The sequence below is a fragment of the Danio rerio genome, chromosome 11, assembly GCF_052040795.2.
Source record: "Danio rerio strain M-AB ecotype USA chromosome 11, GRCz13ab, whole genome shotgun sequence".
Classification (NCBI taxonomy): domain Eukaryota; kingdom Metazoa; phylum Chordata; class Actinopteri; order Cypriniformes; family Danionidae; genus Danio; species Danio rerio.
In genome coordinates this window covers 6,865,949-6,881,905 of record NC_141031.1, presented here as the reverse complement: position 1 = coordinate 6,881,905, position 15,957 = coordinate 6,865,949, and the positions used below count along the sequence as shown (strand labels likewise).

Genomic DNA, 15,957 nt, shown 5'->3' with positions numbered 1-15,957 from the left:
AGTTGTAAATCACAGGAAGGTTAATCAAGAACTAACCACAACATGAGTTCATGTGTGAATAATGGCTGCCTTGATTACTTGTTAGTTCATGTTTGTTAATGTATTAATTGTCACATTAGTTTAAGCTAAATGTAACTAAAACGAACTCGTGTCCTGCTAATGCATCTTTATGTCATGACTTTCACATTCAATCCATAAAAGTTCACATAACTCAACATATTAAGTTGTTATAACTAATTGGCACAATAATTGTTTTACAGTTGATGAACTCATGTTGTAGTTGAGGTTAGTTCCTGATTAGTGAATGCCTTAACTCAGTGGTTCTCAAACTTTTTTCATCAAGTACCACCTCAGAAAAAATGTGTCTCTCCAAGTACCACCCTAATGACCAGTGTTAAAATAAAGTAGCGTAGTTGGCCAAATTAAGCAGCTACAGCACTGCACAGTTCGAAAACGAGGCAGAGTCATATTCATTCAACAAAATATGAAGCTGATCAGTCGCTCTTATCAGTTGCATTCTAAAGAGTTAAGATGCTTTTAACTGGGTATGCCTGGAATACGCAAGCGAGTCGAGCTGCAGTTCTTACTCATTTTGCTAGCCTGTGGGTTAAATTTTGGCACTCATGTGACCGAGATGTAACAAAAGAATACAGTCATTTTTCAAAATAAAAGATTTTTTAAAATAAATGATCATTCAGACTCAGATTATAAATAAAACTCAAATAATTAATGATTTTTTTGTGCAGCCGGGTACCAATTGATCGGTGCCGGTCTGTGGGCCGAGGGTTGGGGACCTCTGCTCTAGCTCGTACAGTATCTGCTCTGCAAGCACCTCTTTCTCTTGTTCCGCGCCAATTTAATTGATTTTTAGCAGAGGATGACGCAATACACTAAAGTAAACATTCTAAGCACAACGCTTTGATCGTAGGCTTTAGAGAACAGCCAATAATGATCACATTTGAGTTATCGTATGCATCAAATGATTACATTTGTATAACATTTTTCTTTCGTTACTCAGTGATTCCTCCACGTACCACTAGATGTAAGCTCGTGTACCGTTCCACAGTTTGAGAACCACTGCCTTAACTCATGATTAGTTCATAATGAAGTAATGTTTAATTTACATATTAGCACGTCATTATTCGTGTACTGTTATTGTTAGGTGCTACTGGAATATTAATAACTCCAATATTGATCTAATCTTTCATTTAAGAACAAACACAGTCATTCTTGTAGTTAAATTAGCAAGGACAAGTGTTGTTTTTAATATAATTTCTGCGAAAATCCAACCGTAGAAAGAGAAGAACGTGTTTATTTTAATCCAGACTGGATATAATGGTTTCCATTTATGATAGCCAGTCAATGAAGACCTCTGGCCCACAACCTGCCAACTTAAAAAGAGAAGAAACAGGCCTCCGCTGGACTCCTTGTAGGACTGAATTCAAGGACTTTCTGCTCTGATTCAGACTGACTTTAGAAGAAAGTGAGCTAGGACAGCTTGTAGTTTATTTATATCTGTGGTAAAGGTTCCGCGGCTGAGAGTCTAATTTTAGTTCCTCAGGTAAAATATTGCTTCTCCCCATTCAGAAATATCAACACGTTCACATGTAGAGAGAAAACAGAAACTCGTTTGATAAGGGACATTTACTTGTTGTTTAGAGTACCGATATAACTTATTGGCTCAAACCCTAAACCTTTTAACTTACCGTAGCATTTCTAAAATATCAATGATAAGTTTCCTCAGTTCAAACTGTTATAGTTTCAGATAATCACATGTATAATTTTGATGATTACAAATGTATTTAAAACAATCTATTTACTTACTGTGAAAGACGGACCTGAGCCATAGCTAGAATCCAAAGGGACTTACATGTAGTTGTGGCCTTTTGTGACTCGGCCAGTATGTAACCCCCTAGACACCAACCAGATCAGCCTTTGAGTAATACACTACAGTTGAAGTCAGAATTATTAGCCCTCCTGTGAATTATTTTTATTTATATTTTTAAATATTTTGATAATTATGTTAAACAAAGCAAGGATTTTTTTTTACAGTAATTCTGATAATATTTTTCTTCTGGAGAAAGTCTTATTTGTTTTATTTCGGCTTGAGAAAATCAGTTTTTAATTTTTGAAAAACAATTTTAATGCCAATATTATTAGCCTTCTGAGAGACCGATCACACCCAACGTGCTTTTTGCATTGAGAGGCGCCTTTTTTGTGTTTTGCATGCTGCTTATGCACCCTGCGCACTGCACGTTTTAACCACTTACGGGGGTCTGGTGCAATGCTGGCCCTTTAAATCTTAAAGCAAAAGTTGATGACGTCACGGCCGCAGAGTTAAACTGGTTAAAAACATATGTGTACAGACATCACGTGTGTGGTTGTGTAGTCTACTACTGTTGTTTTGACTGTCAAGTACTGTACTGTAGACTAAGCACATGCAGGCAAGCCACCTTATTCACTAAGATGACAATAGTGTGTTTTTCAAACCTGCAACTTTAAAATTTTGCAGCTTACAATAACAACAAAACAACAAAAACCTGTGCATTAGAATAATCCTTTACTTTCCTCTGTGATAACGTAACCATTGAGCCACTGTACTGCCTATTTTGATAAGTTCAGTTCACCTTCCTCCTGCTGTTTTGGATAGACTTTAAGCAGCTGGGTAACACAACAGCATTTATGAGAACCCCATAGAAGTGAATTGGCACCGAGACACAGATGTTATCATTAAAGAACACTGTCCCTGGAACAACAGAGAGCTTCTTTGAAAATAAAGGCCAAACACGACCCTGTTCTTTCTTTTAAGTAAAGTGAAAACAGGTTGTATACATTTGTCCAGCCGGGCCCTGTAGCTTGACCTTGGCACTTCAGAGACGAGGGACCAGATGAAAAAACATGTGCCACAGGAAAAAAACGAGACGCAAGATGAGGCATAAAGTGCTCGGGTGGTGCACAGAAAACACTTAAAACAAGAAAACAAGCAACGTGTTTTCTCACTTTTTAAAGTAAAGTCAACGAATCGATTTAAAAGTGAGTAAACCTGTTGCTTTTAAAATCAATTAGTTGACTTTACTTTAAAATGTAAGAAAACACAATACTTTGAAAGCGATTGGTTGACTACATTAAAATGAGTAAACACGTTGCTTTCAAAAGCGATTAGTTGACTTTACTTTAAAAAGAAGTTGCTTTAAAAGCAGTTAGTTTACTTTAACAAGTTGCTTTTGAAGCAATTAGTTGACTTTACTTTAAAAAGTGAGTCAACACGTTGCTTTAAAGTGATTAGTTGACTGTAACAAGTTGCTTTAAAAGTGATTAGTTTACTTTACTTTAAAAAGTGAGTAAACATGTTGTTTTAAAAGTGATTAGTTTACTTTACTTTAAGAAGTGAATAAACACGTTGCTTTAAAAGCGATTAGTTGACTTTAACAAGTTGCTTTAAAAGCGATTAGTTGACTTTACTTCAAAAAGTGAGTAAACACGTTGCTTCAAAATCGATTAGTTGACTTTAACAAGTTGCTTTAAAAGCGATTAGTTGACTTTAACAAGTTGCTTTAAAAGTGATTAGTTGACTTTACTTTAAACAGTGAGTAAACACGTTGCTTCAAAATTGATTAGTTGACTTTAACAAGTTGCTTTAAAAGCGATTAGTTGACTTTACTTCAAAAAGTGAGTAAACACGTTGCTTCAAAATCGATTAGTTGACTTTAAGAAGTTGCTTTAAAAGCGATCAGTTGACTTTACTTTAAACAGTGAGTAAACACGTTGCTTTAAAAGCAATTAGTTGACTTTAACAAGTTGCTTTTAAAAGCGATTAGTTGACTACTTTAAAAAGTGAGTAAACACGTAGCTTTAAAAGCGATTAGTTAATTTTAACAAGTTGCTTTTAAAGCGATTAGTTGACTTTACATTAAAAAGTGGGTAAACAAGTTGCTTTAAAAGTAATTAGTTGACTTTAACAAGTTGCTTTAAAAGCGATTGGTTGACTTTACTTTAAAAAGTGAGCAAACACGTTGCTTTAAAAGTGATTAGTTGACTTTAACAAGTTGCTTTAAAAGATGTTAGTTGACTTTGACAAGTGACTTTAAAAGCGATTAGTTATCTTTACTTTAAAAAGCTAGTAAACAAGTTGCTTTAAAAGTAATTAGTTGACTTTACTTAAGAAAACATGTTGCTTTTATATCAATAAGTTGACTTTACTTAAAATGTGAGAAAACCCATTGCTTTTAAAGTAATATGTTGGCTTTACTTTAAAACTTTTGTAAAATCATTGCAATAAATTTATTCAGTACATTGACTGTGCAAAATTATGAAACTTTAGTTGTCAACTTAAAAGTTTCAAGTTACAGTAGCAGTAGTAGTAGTAGTAGTTTAAAAACAGCTAAGGCTCATTAGGGATACATGCCTCGTTCTGCATTTTTTCCGAAAAAGTAAAATACATTGTTCCACTTATATTGAGACAGTCCTCGCTACAGCCTGCAGCTAGATGACAAAGTTGACCAGGTCGTCTATACCTCCCCCTACCCTAAACCCAACCTTCACAGTAGCATGGGTGCTACCTTAGTGGGCGGTACAAGGTCCACTACGAGACATGTCCTTCTTCTACACATCTACAAGTTGCCAGCGCTTGTCATACAGATCACACAGCGAACCATGGACCTAAACCCAACCAAAAGTGTTTTAAAAAGCAAAGAAATAAACTGCACTGCGAAAAAAGTTCCATTGCTTTTTCTCTTAGGTATAAACTATTAGATTAAAAATCATCGACTCTGTTAAGTTGTTTTGTGGTATTTATTTGTGTTGTGCAAATAACTCCATGAAAACTATCCTTTATTCATCAATAATATTTCTCTAGAAATATCATTAGTGAGAAAATATATATATATTTTTATGTCATACTGCCCTATAGCATTCATTTTCCCTAAAAACTGCAGTCAAACCTACAATTTTGAAGTTTTACTTTTTCCAATGAGCTGTGTTATAAACTAATCACACATCCAATTATTTTGATATTCAAGTCTTAATTTCATAACCATCAACATAACAGCACATTTACCATTAACATTATATATGATGCACAAGCATAAAGTTACTACTGTTTTCCTGATAAACACACATATATTAAATATAACTAAGTCTTGTTAAAATGCAGAACAAGCTAATTTATCAACATTTACCTGACACTTTTGTCAAAAGAGACCTACAAATAGGAGTATTTACATGGTGAGACAGATGATAAAATGAATTATGCTGACGGCAATGTACACACGTGTCCGAATATAATACAATTAAAAACTACAGGATGTTTTTTTCATTCTCAGAGTTCCAGTATCATGCAGAAAAATCAATATATTTCAACAGCGAGGGAAGAGCAAAGTTCAAATTACAAATCCTGAAGAGCAGTCTGATAAAATGCCTGGGTTTGTCTAATGTGGCAAATGTCAACAATGAACTTACCACAGTACGTGCTTTTCAGCAGATCTGGGTCTCGTCCGCAAGCTGATTGCCATCCTAACTCTCAAGACTATTAGTAAGAGACAAATCCAATGCCAAAACTTTAATTTACTATTTTGATTTGATATTTCTTATATAGACCATTAATGGAAGCTGAAAGATTTTAAAGATTAATGCAGTGTTTTTACCATAAATACATCCAGTCCTTTTCTTTTCTCTCGTACTCTGACTGCATACACACACACACACACACACATACACACACACACACACACAATACTGCTCTTTGCCAACACGCAAGTCACAACATGCCAGTAGAAGTGGACAGATTTATAGAATACCACAGAAACACGCGTCACACAGCTTCAGGATCAGACACGCTTTACAGAGAAAAAAACAAACATATATATATAGTCAAGTATTTGTATATGTTTGATTGTTTTATTTGCATCATTATTTTCTTTACATAATTAAATAATCCTTCAACTGCTTTTTTGGTATTGCTGTAAAAATGTATATGCATATATTTTTGTAGATATTCATTCATTCATGCATTCATTCTCTTTTTAGCTTAGTACCTATTTTAATCAGGGGTTGCCACAGTGGAATGAACCGCCAACTTATCCAGCATATGTTTTACACAGCGGATGCTCTTCCAGCAGCAACCCATCACTGGGAAACACCCATACACACTCATTCACACACATACACTATGGCCATTTTAGCCTACCCAATGTAGGTAATTAATAATAAGTTAATTTAATAAACTTTATAAGTTTATAAGTTAATATATATATATATATTTGGTGAATTTGAACAAATTAAAGTTTGACACTATTTACAAATAACACTAACATACACATTTAACAGTAACACTTTACAATAAGGTTCATTAGTTAATGCATTTTCTAACATGAACTAATCATGAACAACACATGTACAGCATTTATTAATCATAACTGAACATTTACTAATGCATTATTAACATCCAAGTCCATGCTTGTTAACATTAGTTAATGCACCATGAGTTAACATGAACTAACAATGAACTACTGTGTTTTCATTAACTAACGTAAACTAACATGAACAAATACAGTAGTAGATGTGTTGTTCATTGTTTGTTCATGTTAGTAAATGCATTAATTAACATTAACTAATGAACCTTATTGTAAAGTCTGACCCATTTAACTGTCAAGTCTGATGCTTACGAAGCATTTGTCAATTCTGTGGTGAGTTTTCGGAGAGGTCTTATTTACACACAAATTAATCATAATGCGCACATATATTCGTATGTTTCATTCAACCCAACGACTCAAAATTGTTTACGCTGGTTTTTACTGACGTGTTCAAGCCAGCTGTGCAAAATATGAGCCAGTTCTGTACTGACTCTTAAAACAACATGTGCCAAAAATATGCACAGGTGGCCCTGAATATTGATATATGTGAACAATGGATGGAAATAATCTGAGAAGGACAGCAGAAAGAGAATCAGAAAGGGCAAGCTGTGAGCTGATGTCAAAGCTGGATTTATTTGTGTGTTTACATTTTCCTAAATTATTTTCTAAAGTTGTAAATAAAGTAGAGATTTAAGAACACATTTTATAATTAAATACTAATTGTACTTGTGACAGTCAATATAACAGCTAATAAAAAGAAATCCATTCAGTTGATCTGGGGTGTGTTTCTCAGACAACGACATAACTCGTGGCTGAACTATCACAGTACGATGACAAGTCGAGTGACAAGTGTTTCCAAAAACCGTAGTTTCACTGTTGTAGATCCATCATTTGAACCATGTTAGTTATAACCATACACTGTAAAAGATATGGACGTATCTGTGGCATCACCCATAGGCTTCTGAAGAACGCAAAAGAAGCTACCAGTAGGCGTGGCCAACCTTCGGCATTTTGTTCGCATGTTATTGCACCCACCAGGGCATACCAAACAAGGTCAAAGAGGCGGAGCTACAGACACCTGCTAGCATTTTGCTTAGACAGGCTTTTCTTTGGGAGAAAAGCTTAATACTTCATTACCTGCGACTCCTTTGTGTTCTGACCACATGTGCTTGGTTGTTCATCATATCAATGCCTATATGCCTTTATGTTTATGAAATCGATTATTAAAGCTAAATATCTGACCAAATTATATTCCAAACTTCAAGTTGATACCTCAAAAAATAAGCTTTCAGTAAGATTTACAGTTGAAGTCAGAATTTTTAGCCCCCCTTTGATTTTTTTTCTTTTTAAAATATTTGCCAAATTATGTCTAACAAAGCAAGGAAATTTTCACAGTCTATATGATAATATTTTTTCGTCTGGAGAAATTATTATTTGTTGTATTTCGGTTTTTAATTTTTTAATGAACCATTTTAAGGTGAAACTTAATAGTCCAATTTTTTTTTCTTGATAGTCTACAGAACAAACCATGGTTAAACAATAACTTGCCTAATTATCCTATCCTTCCTAGTTAACCTAATTAACATACTGTAGTTAAGCCACAAAATTTCACTATAAGCTGTATAGAAGTGTCTTGAAAAATATCTAGTCAAATATTGTTTACTGTCATCATGGCAAAGATAAAATACATCAGTTTTTAGAAATGAGTTTTTAAAACTATTATGTTTAAAAATGTGTTGAAAAAATCTTCTCCCCATTAAACAGAAATTGGGGGAAAAATAAACAGGGGGGCTATTAATGCAGGGGGGCTAATAATTCGGACTTCAACTGTAGTTTGAGTGCAGGACCAAACATGACCACCAATTGACATTCAGTTTCCATTGGTGACCCTACAAGGCTGCCCCCTTTTTCCATGTATGTTTTAAGGAATAGTAACTATATTTTCATACTTTTTTTTACAATATTCCTAAAGTAGACATCATATTCTAAAGTAGCAAGGGCAGTTTGGTGGTATTTGATCTGAATTTAGCCTCTAAAAATGTGAACATGTAGATTGCTGTAGCAAAGTAATGCTTTACAATAAGTTTACTTGTCGCAAATTTATAAATAACTGTTGCTCAGTAATAAATCTCAAAAATCAGTCACCAGATATAGAAAGTAGACATTTTAAGCTTTTAATTGACATATAGTTTGTCAAGATTGCTTTATGTTTAGACTACGATATTATAAATATCGTACCCGCATAGTCACAGTAAATTCAATCTAATACTCTTTCTACATAACAAAAAATAAACAAAAATATGCATTCATAAATATTAGATCTTTCCATTGATTGTTATGATTGCTTTTCTTCCATTAGGATTTGATTGCAATCTAGTGAAGTGAACTTCAAAGTGAAACATGGCCAGAGTCATTGCTGTGGTCTGTTTTCTGCTCATGTGTGAACCCAATGGCTCTGAAACAAGGCATTACACACAACTACTTTGTGACCAGTGTCATTAGGTGCCCATGTTATGAAAGGAGATGTGGGACGATGAGATCAATAAGCTCTTGGTGTGATGAGCGCGATGAGAGGTCTGCAGTAATAGAGGGCAGTTCTTCTCCTACGATGCACTTGTGCCCTGATTCACCTGAAGCCCAGCTGTATTCCAGAGCTCTGGCTCTAGTGTCTCTGCTGGCGCTGATTAGGAATCGGTCTTTATTTGGAACATTGCTTCGATCGTGACAGGACAGGATGCATCAGCTACTGAGCAGAGGCAATTAAAGTGCTCAGTGGCCAGTCATAAAGACGCAATGCATGATGGGAAGAAGGGCGGAGAGCAGCTTGGAGCATTTGGCAGAGAGAGGGATGGATCCTGAGTAGAGCGGCAGATGTGGATGAAATCGAAATGTTCCAATAAATGAGTAATTCAAGCACGGTCCCTGCCACTTCCTGCACAAATTAGGTAAAACCACCAAAAAAAAAAAAAAAAAACTGAAAAGAAAAGTTGGAGTCAGTTGTGTTATATCTTAGATGAGCCACATTAAGCATGTCCATTTTTTGTCTACACTGAAAAAAGGGTTTAGGTGACTTTAATAAAGTGAGTAAACCCATTGCCATAACACAGGGGTCACCAAACTTGTTCCTGGAGGACCGGTGCCCTATAGATTTTAGCTTCAACTCTAATCAAACACACCTGAACAGGCTAATCAAGGTCTTACTAGGTATTAAGGTTGTCACGATCCTCCAAATCCTCGATTCGATTACATTTTCGATTCTAAAGTCACGATTCGATTTTCGATTATGAATAATTAATTAATTAATAACGAATTAATTATTAGTAGCCTACCGTTTAAACTACCTGACTTGCATGGTCTTTGTTTTACCCATAAACAAATCATACAGTAAATGAATAAAGGTAAGTTACACACATAATTACAACCTGTCAATCACTTTTTTCTGCGGGACTCGTGAATAAGCAGTGATCTGTGTCGTTATAATGGCGTCGGTAAAAAAGGTGCACAACCAACAGAAACCAGCCAACAACGTTTTTTTGCAACGGGTGCGGGGCGGAGGAACGCGATGCGCCCATCGTCTATCATCCCAACCGTAATACGTACATAGCAGAGCTTGCAAACTGTGTTTTTTTTTTGTCGACAACACGAACGTTGTCAATATAACTCACTGGAAATCCAAAATACTTCCACACCGGCGACTTCATTGAAAGAGGAGAGGGTTTAAGTTCTGTCGACGGGTCTCCTGTATCTGCAGTTCAACAAGCACTTCAACAAGCCTGTTTTTTTCCCGCTTGGCAAGCCAAGCTAACGTGACATGGGGGCGTGGCAGCATCGACGATTCTATTTTTTGATTCGAAAATCGAAGTTGAGCATAAATTTCGATCGGTTTCGATTAAAAATCGAAATCGTGACACCCCGTATACTTGAAACATCCAGACAGGTGTGTTGAGGCAAGTTGGAGCTAAACCCTGCAGGGACACCGGCCCTCCAGGACCGAGATTGGTGACCCCTGCCTTAACATTATTAAGTAAATGAACTGTGTAATTCTAAAACAATTAGTTAAGTAAACTTAACAGTTCTAACATACTGTAATTACTCACATTTTAGGTAAAATCAACCTGCCAATTTTAAAGCAATAGGTTTACTCACTTTTTTTTTTTAAAGTAAACACTTTTTACAGGGTAAAATTCCACACAATTCCTTTATGTTGTCCCAACAAAAATAGATTAAGTCAGGGGTGTCCAAACTCAGTCCTGGAGGGCTGGTGTCCTGCAGATTTCAGCTCCAACTTGCTTCAACACACCTGCAAGGATGTTTCTAGAATGCCTAAGAGCTTGATTAGCTAGCCCAGGTGTGTCTGATCTTTGCAGCACACTGGCCCTCCAGGACCGAGTCTGGACATCCCTGGATTAAGTTAACTTAATGACTTAATAGCTTTTACAAATTTAAGCGGATTGAACATAACAATTAAGTTGTTTAAAAAAAATTTAAAAAATAATTGTGTTGTTTCAGATTGTTTTAAATAAGTAGTTTGAACAATCAGAATTTTTTTTTTCTATTTTAACCCCTCGCCACAACCACTTTTGCTTATTTAAGGGTGCTTTCACACCTGTTAATCGATTCATTTGTTCCGAAACAAGGATTAAAATTGCTACAATGTTGCTCTTTGTTCTTGGTGCGGTTCGCTTTCACTGCAAAGTTTCAAAGCAGACCAAAATAGCTAAAACATTTTATAGCTAACACATTTATGTTTGATATTTTTGCCAAAGAAAAAATCATTAATTATTTGCAAATATTTTGGTTTAAAGGGATACTTCACAAAACAATTAAAACCCTGTGCCCATTTACAAACCCTTCACTTGTCATAAACCTGATTCAGTTTCTTTTTTGTTGTTGTTGACTACCTTGCCTGCAAATGCAGATGTGTTATTTCATTGTTTTTTTAAGCGTGTGTAATTGTTAGACAAGTCTGATATTCTTAATTGAAATATCAGTAATTATTCAAAATATCAAAAAGAAAAATTATATATATATATATATATATATATATATATATATTTACATTAAATAATTTCTTACTAATTGTCTTGATAAAATGTAACCTTAATTGATTAAGCATGCGAATTGATCTGAATTGATTAATAAAGAACTGTTAAATGTATTTAAATTATTTATTGAATCTACATTAATCAATTAAATTGCCTAAAAATTAAAAGAAAAATTAATCTCTTATACATTACTTTTTAGCCGAAAAGTAATTTAATTACAGTAACTAATTAACACTACTTGTTTGAATAAAATTTTAGAAAAGGGTTTTAAGCAAGCTAAAGAAAAAAATAAATCTTTGTTAAAACAAGATTTCTAACTGTAGATTCTGAACTACGCCATGTAAACACACACACGTTTTTTTTCCAGGTCACTAGCAGAGGCCGATCATGGCAGACTGTGTTGCTGTGCATGACCGTGAGTGACGTGAATTTGCTCTGAGATAAAAGACTGGTGGATGTGTCGCAGATAAAGACCTGCATCATATTTCATACCTGCATTATAGTATCAGCGGATGCTTTGACTGAATGTACTTCTAAAGTTCTGTTTTGGTTTCTCAGCTCTCATTTCTTGCTTCTGAAGAAAATTAAATGGGACTGATTTCATACATGGCATACACCTTTCATATCATACCACTCCTTATCCATACGACTCCTTATCGCAGCCTACTCTGAGAAACTTCAAACAATAACATGGAATTTGCAAAGCATTTTTGTCATAATGTATATAACTTCCACTGCTTTTCATTTTAAACATACTTTACAATAAACAGAATATGGCTATTTATGCACAGAAATTGTCTGTGAAAATGTTTGGTTTTCTGTGCAATAATTGTGGGAGTATAATAACTAAATTTAAAACATAAAAAATGAGCAGGGCTTTTTGAGTTGACTCGACTTTTAACCCAAGTACTGCACTTGACTCGATTTAAGTTGAGTCAACTAAAAAAAGCTCTGCTCCGTATGATTTTTAAGATGATTAAATTTTTTTAAAATTTAAAGCATTATTAGATCCACTTGTTTGGTAAGTCTCTCATATACTATATATTTACTAAAAGCAAAAGCGTTAGTTTACAAACTGTATTGTACATAAATTATATAAACATTTGAACATTAGTCAATAATATTACTGAAATTGACATAAAAACTGAATATATATATATATATATATATATATATATATATATATATATATATTTATATATATATATATATATATATATATATATATATATTTTTTTTTTATTTTTATTTTACACAGGTAAATAAGCAGACTCAATGATAGGCTAAAAATCTCTAGAATTCTGTGATCGCAGATATCGTGTTGGCCTACCTTTAACCAATCTATGCTCATTAGAGAAACTAGAAAAGCTTCTATACCAGCATTTGCAGAAAAAAAAAAATCTTTTTAGATGTTAATTAGAGGCTAAGTTCAAATAAAAAACCATCAAACTTTCCATACTACTTTAGAATTGTGTGTCTACTTTAGAAAATATTGTCAAAATTATGAAAAAATATCATTTATATTCCCCAAAACATGCACAGAAATAGGGGCGGCCTTGTTTGGTCACCAATAGAAACTGAATGACAACTGGTGGTCATGTTTGGTACTGCACCCAAACTAAATCTTACTGAAAGCTTCACTTTTTTATATAGATATCTTAAAATTTGGAATAAAATTTGTTTAGATATTTATATTTTCTTTAAATCTAAGGCTAAAACAGGTTTTGTAGAATATTGTATGTAATATAATGAAATATACATTTATTGTTATATTTATGAGCGAGGCAGTGGCGCAGTAGGTAGTGCTGTCGCTTCACAGCAAGAAGGTTGCTAGGTCACTGGTTCGAACCTCGGCTCAGTTGGCGTTTCTGTGTGGAGTTTTGGAACAGGTGAATTGGGTAGGCTAAATTGTCCGTAGTGTATGAGTATGTGTGTGGATGTTTCCCAGAGATGGGCTGGAAGGGCATCTGCTGCATAAAAACTTGCTGGATAAGTTGGCGGTTCATTCCGCTGTGGCGACCCCGGATTAATAAAGCGACTAACCAGACAAGAAAATGAATGAATAAATGTTATATTTATTTATTATTATTTTAACTTCAGCTACAGTCTGACACTTGTCTTTAAACAGACAAGAAGCTTAAATTTCTGCACCAAAGTGTTAAAGATTGACAAGCCAAACATGTCATTTTACCTTTAAAAAGTGGAGGCCACAGTTAAGGGGTTAAAATCTCTTAACCCAACAAGAGTTTACATATCAGTCAACAATAACTTACTGTTATTACACCAAAACTGCTGAGAGCAACGTTTAAATGAATATGTAAACGTGTACTTTTAAACTCACTCACTTTCTTACAGCTAAGTCCCTGATTTTTCAGGGGCTGCCAGACCGGAATAACCCACCAATTACGCTGGCATATGTTTCATGTGATGGATAAAGTGTTTCTTTCAATAACAAAATAAGAATATAACTGCATTTACAATGGAGAGAAAGCGGATAGTTACTATTAATTCATTAATTTTCCTTCGGCTTAGTCCTTTATTTATCAGGGGTCGCCACTGTGGAATGGACCACCAACTTATCCAGCATATGCTTTTATGTAGCGGATACCCTTCCAGCCGCAACCTGGTACTGGGAAACGTTCATACACTCTTAGCGTTCACATTCACACTCAATTTAGCTTACACAGTTCACCTATAGCCCATGTCTTTGGACTGTGGGGGAAAATGGAGCACCCGGAGGAAACCAAACGTGAACACTGGTAGAACATGCAAACTCTACACAGAAATGCCAACTGGCCCAGCCGGGACTCTAACCAGCGACTTTCTTGCTGTAAGGTGATAATGCTGACCACTGCACCACTGTACCACCCCTAATTCCTATAAATGTTCTATCCATTTTATTTAACTGTCTACCTAAATTTTCAATTACTTTGAAGAAAGGTTTTATACTAATTTTAAACCTTTTTTTTTTACAAAAGCCATATGACATCATCTAGAAATCTAAATCAGCCAAGTAATCTGCAATAGAATGTAAGTTTTCTCATTTGAATGGTTTACTTAACCATTCAGCCCCACCCAAACATACGCAATTGGTGGAGCCAGAAGTTGAAATGTCAGACTGCTCCAATATTTTGATAGCGCCACAGAGCCTCGTTGTCCTCCTTTTTAGTGTAAATCCACCTACATTTTATCTGATTAAAACAAAATCAGAAAGGAAGGTTATCTTTTAAAGATGCCAGATGCTAGGTTTCATCAGTTACTGACATGGACAAATAACGAACAACACATTTATTACAGTATTTGTTCATGTTTGTTAACGGAAATACAGTTGTTTATTATTAGTTCATGTTAACTCACAGGACATTCATTAATGTTTTGGAATTTGGATATTAATAATACATTAGTACATGTTGAACTGTGATTAATAAATGCTGTACATGTATTGTTCATTATTAGGTTATGTATGTAAATACATTAACTAACATTAACTAATAAAACCTTATTGTGCCCCCCTGCCCCCATATGCTATTGGCTAGTCAAACAAGCAGCCACATCCCTAAACATATGCAATTGGTGGATCCAGAAATGTCAGACCGCTCAAATGAATATTTCGATAGCACAACAGTCTCCCTTTTAGTGTAAATCCATTTAAATCTAGCTTAAAAGTCTGATTAATGGGATTTAAACAAAGGATGCTTTCACACCTAGACTTTTGTTTCGGAACCTGTCTTGTTTGCTCAGTTCAAATGTTCGTTTGGCATATGTGAAACGAGAAATCGTGCTCGCATCCGCACCAAATCAATCGGTCCGAGATGGCCTGAGGTGGTCTCAGCTCGATTGAAACAAACTCTGCAGCGGATTGATTGAGAAAGCAAAACGATCCGAGCCCGGCTAAATCACAGTGTATCATAGATATGTAATAGGCATATATGGCTATAAGAAGAGAGAATTATGAGTAGGACGAGATGTCATTCCTACCGGTTAGTGTACGTTTCATGTTAAATACAAAAGTGAAAGCATGTTGAACTATTAACGAGAGCTGTTTATCCGTTAGGAACATTAACCAAACTGCAGTCTAGCCAAGAGCTATGCATGTGAGAGTCTTATCTTCAAAATTAAAGCGCAGCTTTCCGCTTATAATGTCTTATTGCCCATCGCCATAAATTAAAATAAGGACTCATGACAGATGAGCGGGACTCTGCAAAATAAACCATGAAACTCTGACCAATGTAAGGAGAGTTACCTCACACGTGACTTGTTTTAGCTCTTTTGGTCCGTTTAGAAACTTTGCCGTGTGAAAGCGAACCGCACCAAGAACAAAGAGCAACATTTAAAATAATTTTAGTTAGCTTTTAAAGATGTCAAATGCTAGTTTACTTACAGTAACACGCATACACGATTTCAAACACAACTTATAAAATCATTTCAAAGCCCCTGCCTCCATCTGCTATTGGCTAGTCAAACAAGCAGACTCACCCACAAATATATGCAATTGGTGGATCCAAAAATGTCAGACTACTCAAATAAATATTCTGATAGCACCACAGTCTCATTTTTAGTGT

At 34.9% G+C, this 15,957-nt stretch overlaps 2 protein-coding genes across 10 annotated transcripts in view; both read right to left on the bottom strand.

Annotated features, from left to right (window-relative positions):
• Positions 1–15,957, bottom strand: part of ranbp3a (RAN binding protein 3a) — a 1,280,039-nt gene that overhangs the window by 413,735 nt on the left and 850,347 nt on the right. The gene's annotated exons all lie outside the window — the stretch shown is intronic.
• pde4cb (phosphodiesterase 4C, cAMP-specific b) overlaps positions 1–15,957 on the bottom strand; it is a 162,140-nt gene that overhangs the window by 27,684 nt on the left and 118,499 nt on the right. Inside the window, exons 1-2 of one of the 8 annotated variants that reach the window (XM_087273151.1) lie at positions 5,643–5,685; positions 5,458–5,524 (exon numbers count right to left, since the gene is read on the bottom strand). The exons of 5 other annotated variants lie outside the window; for them this stretch is intronic. In XM_087273151.1, the coding sequence (XP_087129277.1) occupies positions 5,458–5,510 (53 nt within the window). In that variant the 5' untranslated portion in view covers positions 5,511–5,524; positions 5,643–5,685. Of the gene's footprint in view, positions 1–1,824; positions 1,922–5,457; positions 5,686–15,957 lie in introns of those variants that run through there. 2 more of the 8 variants (XM_087273152.1, XM_087273153.1) reach the window with 2 other exon arrangements.